At 40.9% G+C, this 13,435-nt stretch overlaps 1 protein-coding gene across 2 annotated transcripts; it reads right to left on the bottom strand.

The window, feature by feature from the left end:
- Positions 1–1,117: 1,117 nt before the first annotated feature.
- fip1l1b (FIP1 like 1b (S. cerevisiae)) lies at positions 1,118–12,037 on the bottom strand. 2 transcript variants are annotated; one of them, XM_050044728.1, is made up of 16 exons: positions 11,767–12,037; positions 11,347–11,401; positions 10,776–10,854; positions 10,491–10,603; positions 9,895–9,959; positions 9,635–9,742; positions 9,335–9,465; positions 8,419–8,537; positions 7,422–7,475; positions 6,333–6,432; positions 6,019–6,169; positions 5,801–5,882; positions 4,937–4,992; positions 4,411–4,600; positions 4,101–4,247; positions 1,118–1,781 (listed from the first exon to the last, which is right to left on the bottom strand). In XM_050044728.1, exons 1-16 carry the CDS (start codon positions 11,843–11,845, stop codon positions 1,637–1,639), a joined length of 1,674 nt encoding a protein of 557 aa, XP_049900685.1. In that variant the 5' UTR covers positions 11,846–12,037; the 3' UTR covers positions 1,118–1,636. The 2 variants fall into 2 exon arrangements, with proteins under 2 accessions (XP_049900685.1, XP_049900686.1); XM_050044729.1 differs by having other exon boundaries at positions 1,118–1,778.
- Between the last annotated feature and the right edge of the window lie 1,398 nt (positions 12,038–13,435).

Here is a 13,435-nt window from a genome sequence, read left to right as displayed (position 1 = left end):
ATTGTCAAAACCACAATTCCTGTCTTGTGGTTGTATGCCTCCGCAAACCACTCATGTTGCACTTACAGTTTACAACCATGTCTGTGAAAACATGGATGTTTCACACACATCTTCAACTCAGCAGCACAGAAGATCTAAACAATCAGCACAGTTTCAAGTGGACACCCAAGATCAGTGTCACCAATTAAATATCTACATAACATTTCTTCCCTTCTTCTCCTGAGTTACAGCGTTGAATAATGGCCAGAAGTGTTTTTGCACATTACAGTGTCACAGTGACGCTGACCTTTGACCTTTTGGATACATCATCATGTTATCATTAGGTCCTATTAGATATTTGTGTGAAGTTTGAACGTAATTAGTGTATGACTTCTTAAGCTGTGGTCAAGAATATATTTTGAGAGGTTTCAGTGACCTTGACCTTTGACCACCATATTCTAATCAGTTGAATCTTGAGTCCAAATGGACATTTGTGCCAAATTTTGTGATACTCTCTCTTGAAATATTGCATTTATGAGAATGAGATGGATTGAGGTCACAGTGACCATGACTTCTGAGCATCAAAATTCTGTCAGTTTATCGTTGAGTCCAAATGGACGTTTGTGCCAAGTTTGAAGAAATTCCCTCATGGTGTTCTTGAGATATCACATTCACGAGAAGGGAACAAACGGAAGGATGGGCAGACAAATGGAAGCACAGACAGCCCGAAAACATTATACCTCTGGCCACAGCTATCACTCCGTCTTAGAGGCATAATTACATTTACACAGACATCCAGAATCTATGAATGTGTGAATATTTTGAATTGTTGGACAGAAGATGACTTAAACTGCTGGTCTCAAACTTTAAGTTGAGCACAGACAAACGAACCCCTTCAACAGATGAATGTGCAAACAACCTTCTAGTGTGAAACTCTGCTCATAAATACTGCACAGTGAGGCACAAACACCCACGTGAAATAAGAAGAACACATTTTTAAGAGGAGGAGGACTTAAACATGCAGAATAAGTAGACTACATAGTTCTGTGAAAGATTAATATGAATCAGAATTAGGAAAATATTATGTGAAGAAATATTGGACTATTTATTAAAAAAAAAAAAGTCACAAAACAACAGCTTATCAAAAGTTTTTTTTTTTAATCGAACTCAAACTGACAGCTGTCTAAAGATGTCTTCATACGGAACAAGAACAAACAAACAAATGACAGCAAAAAGAGCTAAATCTGCTGATCATCCTGACTATACAGAGAAATCTCCGAGCATGACCTAACTCCTACAGCAGTGCTCTGAGAGGAGGGCTGGGGAGAAGAGGAGGGGGATGAAGATGGATTGATGTCCTGCCTGATGTCAGCTAGTGATGGAAAGACAGATGAAGTACAACTGACGACCATCCCTCCTTTACCACCTCCTCTGCTCCATCCATTCTCTGTGATGGTGAGGGTGAACGACAGCAGTGTGGAGGAGAATTGAGATTGATGGAGAGGGGAGTGACAGGGCGCATCGATCACTCTGCGACTTCCTGGTTTTGTTGGTCTGCGCTCATCGTCTCCCTTTCCTTCTTTCTCATCTCGGTGGGAGACACGGAGGGACAGACGGGACCGGAGACAGACAGAGGCAAAACAGGAGGGGGCGATCACTACTCCATGGCTTCCTGGTTCTCTTGGTCTGCGCTGATGTCCTCGCTGGCCTCCTTGCCCTCCTTGCTCCTCTTGCTCTTCTTGTGTTTGTGCCTCCGGTGGCTGTCGCCCTCCTCGCTGTCGTGCCTCCTCCTGCTACTGCTGCTAATGGAAGGAGAAGGACGAGAGTGTGAAAAGGGCAGAGGAGGTGAGGTGAGGGGATATTTGAGAGGGAAGGGAAAGAGATCAGACGGAAAGTAAAGGGCAGGGAGGGAAGGGAGATAAAAAGGTTAGGTAGGAGAGAGGTATAAATACAGACAAGAAGATCAATGGGTGAAAGAAAAGGTGAAATGAAATGGAGACAGACAAAAGGGTAAAGAAAATGACAGAGTGGCAGCATGGTGCCACATAAGAATAATGGAGGTGAAGTTAGGTGAAGGACAAAGTTTGAGACAACTGAAAAATGGAAAATATTTCTGATATACTGTTTCAGAAAGATCCAGTTTCTCAGTCTGCTATTTGCTATGCCCTTATCCCACTTAGTTATTTTTGTTACAGCTGTCAGTCTTCCTGTTCTGATGCACCACATATGCATTTTACAGTGAACATAACAACGAAGCGAAATCCTTAGTAATTTTTGAAAACTGGGGGAAAAAAAAGGGGGGGGGGGGGTCCTTGACTTCAGGGGCAGACAAAAGCAGCGTCTCATTTAACACAGTTAACAGCACCTACCAACGATCATGAGCCAGAAATAAGAAGCTTGCTTTTGTACCTGTCCCTGGCAGATTTTATAAGCAGGGGTGTCATTTTTCTGGATTTTTTTTTTTTTTTTTTTAATTCTGGATTTTCTGACCTGAAAATGTGACCCACATGGATCATGCAAATACATAAAAATATTTTTTTTCCTTTAGCCCCAAATAATAAAACTTGGAGTCGTAAATAGTCTCTAAAGAAGAAGGCAGTATTGTAATTTTGTAGCTTCAGTGAATGGAACAGAGGCAAGATGAGCCCAATCAGAGAGGGTTTACAGGAAAACACGGAAATAATCATGTCCTATACAGCTCTGCTGGTTCTTTAGTTGACAGGGTTACTATCTCAAATGCTAACTAGCTGAGCTGAGCTCATACAGTCAGTCATGGATATATGTTGGGGGTTTTTTTTACTGGTGAAAGAGGGGAATCAGTGGCACAAACATCCTCTCATGCTGAGCTAGGAAAACAAGGTGTGTAAATATCTGTATGAGTTTCCCCGGACTCAACATCTCGCATCTTTTTAATGGGAGTCTAGTAGAGTCTGCAGGATTGGACAGCCTAGCTTAAGTCTGTTGACATATTTCTGCATAATTATTAGCCATGTGCTTCTGTCTGTTTTAGAAGACACACATGACATGATACAATGGACGGCTGAAGAAAGATAAATTTGGCTAAAAGTAATTAATTTCATTATAATAATTAGGGCTGGGACAATATGCTTTGGTCCCGATACGATTCTATCACGATTCTGGGTCCCAATTCGATTTACATTGCGATTCGATATTTCAATTATCTGGATTTTTTTTCCTTACACAAAACCAAAAGTTGAATTCAATTCTAGCGACTACTGCATATTATGAGTCATAATTCCTAAAAAAAATTATGCACATCATGTCAGTCAGTCCATCTGAAATTAATTTGAATGCAGAGTGGTGCACCACCTTTACCATACAGAAAAAACATTCTCCTTATCCGCCCCCATCTTTAGGTAAACTGCTCCATTTAGCTGCTTCTGCTCATTAAACTAGTACCATAAATAAAAAAATCTGTCAAAAAGTAACTGAAAAATATCAATTCTGGGGAGAGAATCTATTTTTAGAATCATCCAAGAAAAAAATCGCGATTAATATAAAAATCGATTTTATTTTCCCCACCCCTAATACTAATGATTTAGAATGTTTGTTTAAATCAGAGTTTACCAAATTTCTTAACTTGTTACACATACTAATGATCTGAGGACAGGATGTGATTTATTTTATTTTATCTGTTTAGGATATTATCTTATTATTCTTTTTCTCTTTGTTTATGCCCAGCACATCAGAATGAATTGTAAACGAGTGATGAATGAGTTATTGGCCTGGACCCTCCTAAAGAGGTCAATTTAAAAATGTAATACATTTTCTGCCTGACACTGACAATGTTATTATGTGCAATGAATTTTGTTCTCCTGTGCTAGGATCTAGGATCAACTTGTACTCAGAAAAGACATGCTACACAGTAGAGGTGCCATTTAAGAACATGTTTTTTTTAAACTCTCTTTAAGCTGAGTATCACTCGTACTACAGCTCCATGTACACTGCTGCAACATGTGGATAAATCCAAATTTTGTCAGCCTACTGTGCCTAGTTATAGCTGCTAAGTTATGACAGGATAATGACTGTTTGGGGGAGGGGTTTAGCAAACTCAGTTTTCCTAAGAAAAGTTGTGTGTGTGTGTGTGTGTGTCTTTATACCTGCGAGAGGACTTGTGGCGTCCCTCCTCTTTCTCTCGGTGCCGTCTCTCTCTGTGTCTTTCCTCTTTCTCCCGGCTCGACCGGTCACGATGACGCTCTCCATAACCACGCTCCTGGTACTCACGGTAACGATACCGCTCCTCGTCGCTATGGAAGTTGACAGAACAAGACCTTTAACTTGATTGTTATATTTGCATGTATACCAAACAAGTCCATTCTCTGATTAAAAATATTCCGTTTTAATGTTAGAGGTTTTTTTTTTAATCTAAAATTTCATCAGTCTGTGTCTGTCTGTTTTTATCCGTCTCACCTGGTGTAGCCGATAGCTGAAGGACTGTGTTCCCTCTCTCGCTCCCTCTCATGTGTCCTCTCTCGGGGTCTTTCTCTTTCCTTCTCTCTCTTGTCGTCTCGACGAGAATAGTAGTCCCAGGGTTTAGAGTTGTCCATTATGGGGGGCCAAGGAGGAGGCACACCTCCAGCCATGGGTGGAGGGTATGCACCTGAAAATGTAAATAGGAAGGGAGATGAAGGCTTGGTTATTACTTTGCTTTCATATGTTTCCTGGAAATCAGACTTTGTTCAAATCCAGTTCGCAATCTTTGACAGTCACTAATCATGCCAATGGGTGATAATGCTTTATAAATCATAATGACATGAATATTTAGGACGCATTTCTGTCAAAATATCTTTGTTTCCACTGTTTTAAACACATTGCAGGGTTATATTTTCTATATGTGTATATGACAGTAGATCTCTTATTAATCGACTGAAAACAAGTTCTGACACTGTTGTGCTGCTGATGTTAGAAGACCAGATTACACTGTAAAGTTTCCTACCTTGAGGGAATGGGTATGGAGGGACAGAGCGTCCATCATAACCTCCACCATGGCTACTGCAGAAACAGAGGAAAGGCAACATGTTAGTGTGTGTGTGTGTGTGTGTGTGTGTGTGTGTGTGTGTGTGTGTGCGTGCGTCTGGGGGTGTGCTTCTATCATGGCAAGGACCAAGTATTTTTTCATGTTAAGATGAGTAAAAACTAGGTTAGAGGATGGAAACTAACAGCTTACTACAGTCAGTTGAAGTGATTTGCTGCCCATCGCTCTCCAGTGCTTCCACGTTTATTTTAGACTGATGATTGTATCAGATTGGGATGATTACACTATATCGACCTACAGTTACAGCTTTTAGATTACAGTTGTAGTTGTATTTGGTCATGGTGATCTGTGTTTGTCCTCGCCATCGATCGCTTTCTTTCTTTGACTTCCTCTGAAGTTTCTTTTGTATGTGGAGCATTCACTCGGAGATGCTGACCTTTCACCATGCATCTAGCTGCTGCTCTGTTGCTATAGTCTCACCTGGCTTCCTGCCCCCTTTCGCTCTGGCGGGTTGATGTAAAAAATATCACTTCCAGTGCAACAGCACTGCAAAGTTGCCTCAGACACCACAACTCTGGTGTGCTGCAAAGTACCAAGAACCTCCTTTGGCAGTGATAGGCTTATTAGTCATCTGGGCTTGAGTGTAACAGACATTCCTTTACATATATCAAATTCCAGCTTTAATGGTTGAGAAACAAATAGCTAAAAAATTCTCAAATTCAGAAACGCTTCTTTTTGTGTCTGTTGCCTAGAGGGGAGTTACTGAGTCTGTTTGACTAACAGCAGCTTGTGTGTGTGTGTGTGTTTTTTTAACATGTGTATTACCTGTCCATTGTGGGGATGATTGAAGGAGGGGGCCCGCTGGGTGGAGGAGGAAAACCAGGAGGAGGGACAGTAATGGGCAACCCTACGAGGGAGAAAGAGAGAATACACACACTGAACACAATAAAATAGAGCAAGTACAAGGGAAGATCGGATGATTGCTTAAAATTAAATACACACAAGAGGCCAGCTGAGAGAGAATAAGATGATGATGAACTTACTGGGTGGGGGGATGAGTGGGGGTGCAGTGTTGACGTTGGGTGGTGGAGGGAGGAACGGAGGTGGGGGTATGTTTGGAGGAAGCGGTCCGGGAGGGAAGAAAGTAGGAATTTTAGCTGGAGTCGGCTCGGCGTCTGATTGTTCAGCGATCACCTGCACAAAGAGACAAGAGAAGGTTGGGATAAAAACACACTCACTTCAGTTTCTCTTAACGTTAACCCTAGTTTAGGCAACAGGAAAACTTTTCAAATCACTTTTTTAGAAATAGCTACATGTTTCATAATTCAGAGTGACAGTCTGTGTTGGCTCTGTGTACCTGGATATTGTTGCCTTCTAGATTGTGTCTGCGTCGCCCTTCAACCCTGCTGATGGTGGCTGTCCCTCCGCCAATCACATCTATAGTACCACTGGGCTTCCTGGGAAAAGAATATTCAAAAGTAAAAGTCAATGCACTGAGCATACACACTGTCTACTTCCACACATAAAATAAACAAACATAATCAGCAATATGCATAGACTAAACATCTAATTCACATGAAAGTCTCTAATGATGTAGTCCCCAATAATTTCAGCAGACTCCTGAACGTTCCAAAGACTAGGCCCTGACAATGGACTGCAGGAAGAAGCAGGAAAGGAACTACGCTCCACTTAAAATGAATGGGTCCTTGGTGAAGAGGGTGGACAGCCTCAAGTACCTTGGTGGCCATATCACAGAGGGCCTGGTCCCCTGACTCTGTGGTAAGAAAGGCAAAGCGGAGACTGTTTCACCTTAGAAGCTATGAGGTGAGGAATTTCTACTCCTGCACCATCGAGAGCGTCCTGTCAAAGAACATCAGTGCTTGGTATGGAAACGGCACTTAACAGGACTAAGAGGCCCTGCAAAGAGTGGGTGTTCAGCTGAGCATACAGTAGGCGCTGCTCTACCCTGCATAGGGAACATTTACACCAGGTGCTGCTAGACTAAGACCAGGAGAATCATTAAGGATCCCCACCACCTGCACGACGGTCTTTTCTCCATGTTGAGGTCGGGAGGATGGCATCTAGTACACAAGGCCAGCACTGAGAAGCTCAGGAAGAGCTTCTACCCTCAGGCCACAAGGATCCTAAATGAGGTCACTTCCTGAGCTGACTGAGATGTGAATTGAGCTGTGGTCCATCTGAAATGAAGATATTCTAGTGTCTCCTTCTAAAGTTCTAACTGATGTTAACTTACTACGTTACGACACATGCACATCATCACACACCCCCAAAGAAAGGAATTTTTGGGGCCTTGGAAGTAGCACCAGGAGTTTTTCTATGGTCATGTTTCATGGTCAAGAAAAACACCAGGCCCCCTGTTTTAAACATCAACACATTTCCCATCAGGCCCATTTAACCTTGTAGAGACAAGGCCATGCCAACTTACGTATAATAGGACATGTCCTGAACAGGTGGGCCAGGCCACTGAGGGGGAGAGATCCTACCATTTTGAAACAAAGGACAGGGGTAAAGGAGATGAGAGTAACATCGGCCCAAACACACACACGTACAGCCCATGGGATGATCTATTCTAACCACAGGGACACTGATAAACCTGGAGGTGACCAGGTGTGTTTTTGTGTGTCGTGTGAGTCGAGACGGAGTCTTAGCATGTTGAAAAGCTAACACAAGAAATATCTTCACCGTGCAGTTTGCTTCCACAGTAACTACTGCTGCCTCACAGCAACCTGATTAAAATAAATATTTTTCTCTCCTCTTAAGATGCTCAATGTGTTGTGCATCAATTCTCCTCTTCCAGCTTCTCCTTGTCTAGACACGAGCCAAAATTCCATCCAAATGTAGTGCAATTTTTTTTTTATTCCAGAAATTCATCAAAAGATAATGTGAATTAATAAACGTTTCCATTCTCTACTGTTGTGTTAATATAAGGAGTTGAGCAAATCGAGATAAACGTTTGGTGGTGCTAATTCTAGAGCCAAGTGCCAGTGAAGCACTGCAGAAGGAGGCGCAAAAGATGATGTATTTAAAAAAGTATCAGTCAAATCTCAAACAAAGGGCAACCATGCAGAAAACATGATGGAAATATGATGCTCATGTATCAATTTGTTACACTTCCATCATTGCTCAACACAGATCTCGTTTTTGTCTGCTGCAATTTTTACTCTCTTCAGTGGAGCAGAGGCCGAAGCAGACATTTCAATCACATGCTTCATGTACGTCATGATAGATTTTTTTTTTGTATCATTTTTTTTTTTTTTATTTGTGTTTCCACTTTTAATTATTTATTTTTAAAAATGCACATACAACAGGTGGATGAAAACACACTTAGTTTCTAGCTTATCTACATTTCTGTGCATCACTTCTAGTGGAAACTGCGTGTGTTATTTTACCAGATCTGTAATAGGTAGAGATAACGGTCTTACCTGGTGACCTGACTGACAGCAGGCTTGTACAGACTGACAGGAGATGTGAAGTCTGGCTTGGAGGTGTGAACAGGCAAACTGGATATGTCCTTCTCATTGCCCGTCCTGCCTTGCTGAACCTAAGAAAGAGCCAAAAAGAGCTCATTTCATGTGTTAATCATAGCAGAGGTAGTTAGTAGAGATTGAAGGCAGTGTCTTCAAAGCAATGTAGAAATACAGGCGATAGAAGTGTGTGAAATTAAAATACAGTGTTTACTTTTGTTACTGTTCCTCTGACCTAAAACAAAAAGGGGGTAAAGCTTTTCTTATACTGGAAAGCTTCCAATTAAACCATGTGTGTCAAAACTTTTCTGAATGGGGGCTAGATTAGATCATGTGAAAATACCTGGGGAACAGCTGCTACTCACATCATATAGGTTATTAAAAAAATTACATGACAAATGACACAAACGCAAGTGTTTCATCTTAAAGTGAAGGTAGGTCTGCTACCTAGCAAAAAATATCTGGTGTGAGGTATTTGTTTGTTTGCTTGTTTACGGTCTATCCATGAAAACACATTAATTCAACCTGCACAGTTCTTTCTTGGTGCATGCCTACAAACTAATATGATTGTTCTGCCATTGTGAGGTGAATGAAAAAAATGATCTTGCTTGATTAATCAATATTGTGTTAATTATAAAGTATATTTTGAAAGACAGGCTGAGGGCAGTTTAAAATCAGTCTGCAGGCCACAACTGGCCCCCAGGCTGGACTTTGGACAGGACTGGGTTAAACTGTGCAGGAAACTGCTCTGATTTCAACTCAGTGGTGAGAGGGAGAGGTGTGTGAAGAAAACAGAAGGGTGATGAAATGTAGAGGGTGTTGACAGGAAGAAAAAACAAACAAACAAAGGACAGAGTAAGCACTGGTCTCTCACAGTGATCTTGCTTGTCACTGAGCCGACAGTGGAGACCTCAAGGCCCATGCGCAGTCTCTTCTGTTTTTCACAGTAAGCCTTCCATGTGTCTTCATTGAAGCCGTAGTTAAAGTAGTCAGACAGATCCGCTCCTACACACACACACAAACACACACACACAAAATGTATGATATAGTGTACACCCTCGGCATGAAGTCATTGTCAGTGACACCAAACATCCTGAAAATGCATGTAACTGTGGTGCCTAAAGGAACAGTTACAATTTATTACAGTTTTTTCAACAGACACACACAGACAGACCTGGTTTCCTCCAGGGTTTTTCTTCAAAGGACTCCATGTCCGCCTCAAGCACGGGAACCCCGTTAATATTTCCAGGAGCCTCCAGGTCCACTCCCTTCATCTTGGAGGCTACGGAAAATAAACACCACAATATGTTAACCAGACACTACTCTTATTTACTACTTCTGTGTAATCTCTATATCCTCTGTTGAACAGATCAGGGCAGAATACACATATTTTTAGGTCAAAACAGAAACCAGTTCAAGAATAGAGGACGATACCGTTTCCATAGGGTCTGGAGCCTGTTGTCTTAATGTTGAGGTTGACAGGCGGAGCTCCATAAGGTCTGGGAGGAAAAAAATTAAAACCCTGTCATTGATATCACAATCTACTCATAATTAGCTGTCATGTACACCAGATATATTACCATATACAAGTAAAGAATAGGAACAGTCAACTGCGGTGAATAATAGGCTTCTTAATATGCTGATAGTGTACGACAGCTCCTGTTACTTGTAAGCTTTAGCATCCTCAGGTTCTAATGTGGACCAGACAAGCTATTTTGGCCTCATGTCAAAGCATCAACAAGCATATAAAGTTCGCTCAGAGACAAGACAGTGTTGACTTCCTGCTGGTCTTGGACCAATATCAATAGGTTAGCAGGGTTTTCTGAAAGCTATCTAGAAATTATGGTGTGGGAAAGCACATTTTTTTAATCAAATCTTGATTTCAAGCTTAGTTTTATGATTATGAACAGAAAAAATGCAGGAAAACCCGACTTCTCTTTTTTAAAGCAAAAATTAAAAACAGTAATTTTATTCAAACTAGCCAAAGACTAAAGTAATGTGCAAAACCCCACTCTTTGACTATAACCTACGTGTACTGTGGTGCTCCAGTTTTGATGTCTCCAATGGTGACACGGACATCATCGTCGTCGTCGTCACTGTCGCTGTCACTGTCAACGTCCTCACCTGCAGCTTCAGCTGTTGCCTGAAAGACCAGGAGGAAAAGAATAATTAGACATGAGTGTTTCTCAGAGGGACAGAAAATAACTGAGAGGAATGTAAACTGTGACATACGCACATGTACAAAAACAAAACAGAGAAAGAGCAGGGCAAACGTTGCAGCACACACTGTGACTGTGTGCATACACGCTTCCTACCTCAGAGGCCACTCCATTCCCTGTAGCGTGTGCAGCCGCATCAGCAGCGGCATCCTCTGTTGAGGCATCACCAGGTGCACTGTACATAAAATAAACATTAAGTTTCTTTCAATTACAGATAGAACATAACCAGTTACTCTAAACATCCTAAAACAACATAAATGAACTTGTAAATGCCCAAAAAATAGTGAACAAAACCTCCATCTTAAAGAAGGCACTTAGGTTTGTCCCCTGCTTCGTATGAATTTAAGAGAGACGTTTCACTTTTTTCAAGCTGAGTTTTCACGCCCTTTAACATCACGATGATGATGGTGCAAATGTAAGAGGATTAGAAGGTATGGTGTGACACGATACATCATTTTTCATGCATTTTTCTTGAAATGTATGAATGCATATAAGCTGGATGAATGCATGGATGTGTGAGGGTTTATGCTTCTTTATGGTTTCTCTTTGTGTTGCAGTGAATAGCACCTCCTCCTCCTCATGACAGAAACAGACTGTGTCTTCTGAGTGTTTGTAACACTTACACAAATCCAAGGTGTTAATGTGGGTTGTCAGAGATGTTAAATACCTGAGTGCAGCATTCAGTTTGGCTTCCTCGTCCTCATCTTTGCTCTCTGACTCATCTGAAAGAGGAAAGATGCAACATAGTTGTGTCAACAATAACCAGCTCTAAAGGCATTCATTAGCTTCTCGTGTTTAACCTGTGCAAATATCCAACAGAGCGACATTTTGCAACATTTTAAGTTTGGTTCAATATGTGACAGGTACATTCAATCACTTTCTCCTCAAGTCATACATACGGCTGCAAAAGGCCGGGAAAAGCAAACAGGCGCTGCTAGCTTAGCTTCCAGGCTAACCCTCTCATCTTCTCATATTAGCAGACTGTGTTGTTGGTTAGCAACTCCTTAACTGACACACACATTGATACATGTATGTTTCGGTCAAGAGGAGTTGTGTTTGCGGACAGCATATGTTGTATTTTGTATACCTCCATACAGCCATTCCTCCTCCTCATCTCCGGCGCTGGCATCAGTGGTGGTTGTTTTGTCCGCTTCCTCCGCAGACATGTTCAGCTAACACGGAGCACGAGCTAACGTTAAACCAACGGCAGCTTCACAACAACAACGTTCAGCACAGCTTCTAAATGCGGTAATACAAGTACAATTTATCCCTTCGGCGGGGACACACGGTTATGTACACAAAAATTATGACTCCATTGGATTTATCTCCAACCTGTTCTTGTGAGTGTGAACCCGGAAGTGGTTGTTGGTGTCCCGCTACGTGAACGTGTTGTTGCAGAAAACACAGCGCCCCCCGGCGGATGAGACACCACGGTTCATCCAGGAGCTGCCAGTGATCAATACTTTGATATACATATTTATATATTTATATATTTCTGTTTGTGTGTATGTATTGTGTGCTTCTGTACTATATTTTGTTCATGTCATACCGTCTTACTATATGATACACTGTATTTGAATCAGAGTCACATTTATTGTCCAACATACTAGGAACAGACAGGACTATCATGTATACAAGTATGTGAAAAAAGTTGTTTATATAATATAAATAAATAAAAATAAAACACCTATACAGGTCTAGTGTTCTGTGTGCTGTAAAATACATTGTTACTGCAAAGAAATACATACTGCATGGATATACATGGACTTGATGATTATTTACAGTATGTCCATGTGTACATTTCTCTAGATACAGAATGTGGGATTTATATTGTAAGTGACAGATGAAATGTCCATATGAAAGAATTAATGCATTAAAAACTTAGAGCAGACCTGAACTTAGAGTTGACCTGATGATGGTGCTAGATGGATAATCAATTATCAAAATGATAAAATTTAATCCCAGTGGGAAACATGAGTGCCTGCACCAAATTTCATGACAGTCCATCTAGCAGGTGTTGAGATATTTTACTGAAAATCACAAATATCAGCCTCATGGTGATGATAGAGGAAACATCAGGAGATCATCAAAATTATTAGGATTCATGATGCAGTGACCACGAATGTCTATACAAAATGTAATATAATCTATTATTATGATTCAAAAGTTGATAAAATATTTTACTTTAGAGGAAAGTGGTTCGACGGACCAACAGACAAACCAGAAACACACAGAGAAGGGAGAGACGTCTCACCAGATCTCAACATATATATCTGTCATTAGCATTTCATTATACACAAACCACATTCTTATCAGTGAAGTATGAATATCCAAATTTATGGTGTTTTTTTTTAAATCTGGATTTAAATGCTGAGATGTTGAAGATGAAAAAAAAGGATGGGAAGCTGTCATCAAAGAGAATATTCAAGTTTAACCACCAAGTCACATCATCTTCCTATTGAAGTGCTGACTTTATGTAAATAAGTGCTCAGAATATTTGTTATTCAAATGGTGTGTTCACTACATAGACCTATGGACACAAGAACACAATGCAAAATAACATTGTCAGAAACTGAACCAGTGTATTTGTATTTGTTTTGTTCCCATTCCTGCATTAATTGATAGATTTTGCAACACACAACAACAACAATCAGGCTTCACAAAGGCTGCTGACAGTTTGACAAATTTCATACAAGCCTGCTTTATCTCCTTGTCTGTCAAGTATCAAATTAAGAAAGGCACAGGCTCCACTGTTG

The sequence above is a fragment of the Epinephelus moara genome, chromosome 5 (assembly GCF_006386435.1).
Source record: "Epinephelus moara isolate mb chromosome 5, YSFRI_EMoa_1.0, whole genome shotgun sequence".
Lineage (NCBI taxonomy): Eukaryota > Metazoa > Chordata > Actinopteri > Perciformes > Serranidae > Epinephelus > Epinephelus moara.
Note: the sequence above shows the minus strand (reverse complement) of the source record. Positions and strands in the feature narration are given on the sequence as shown.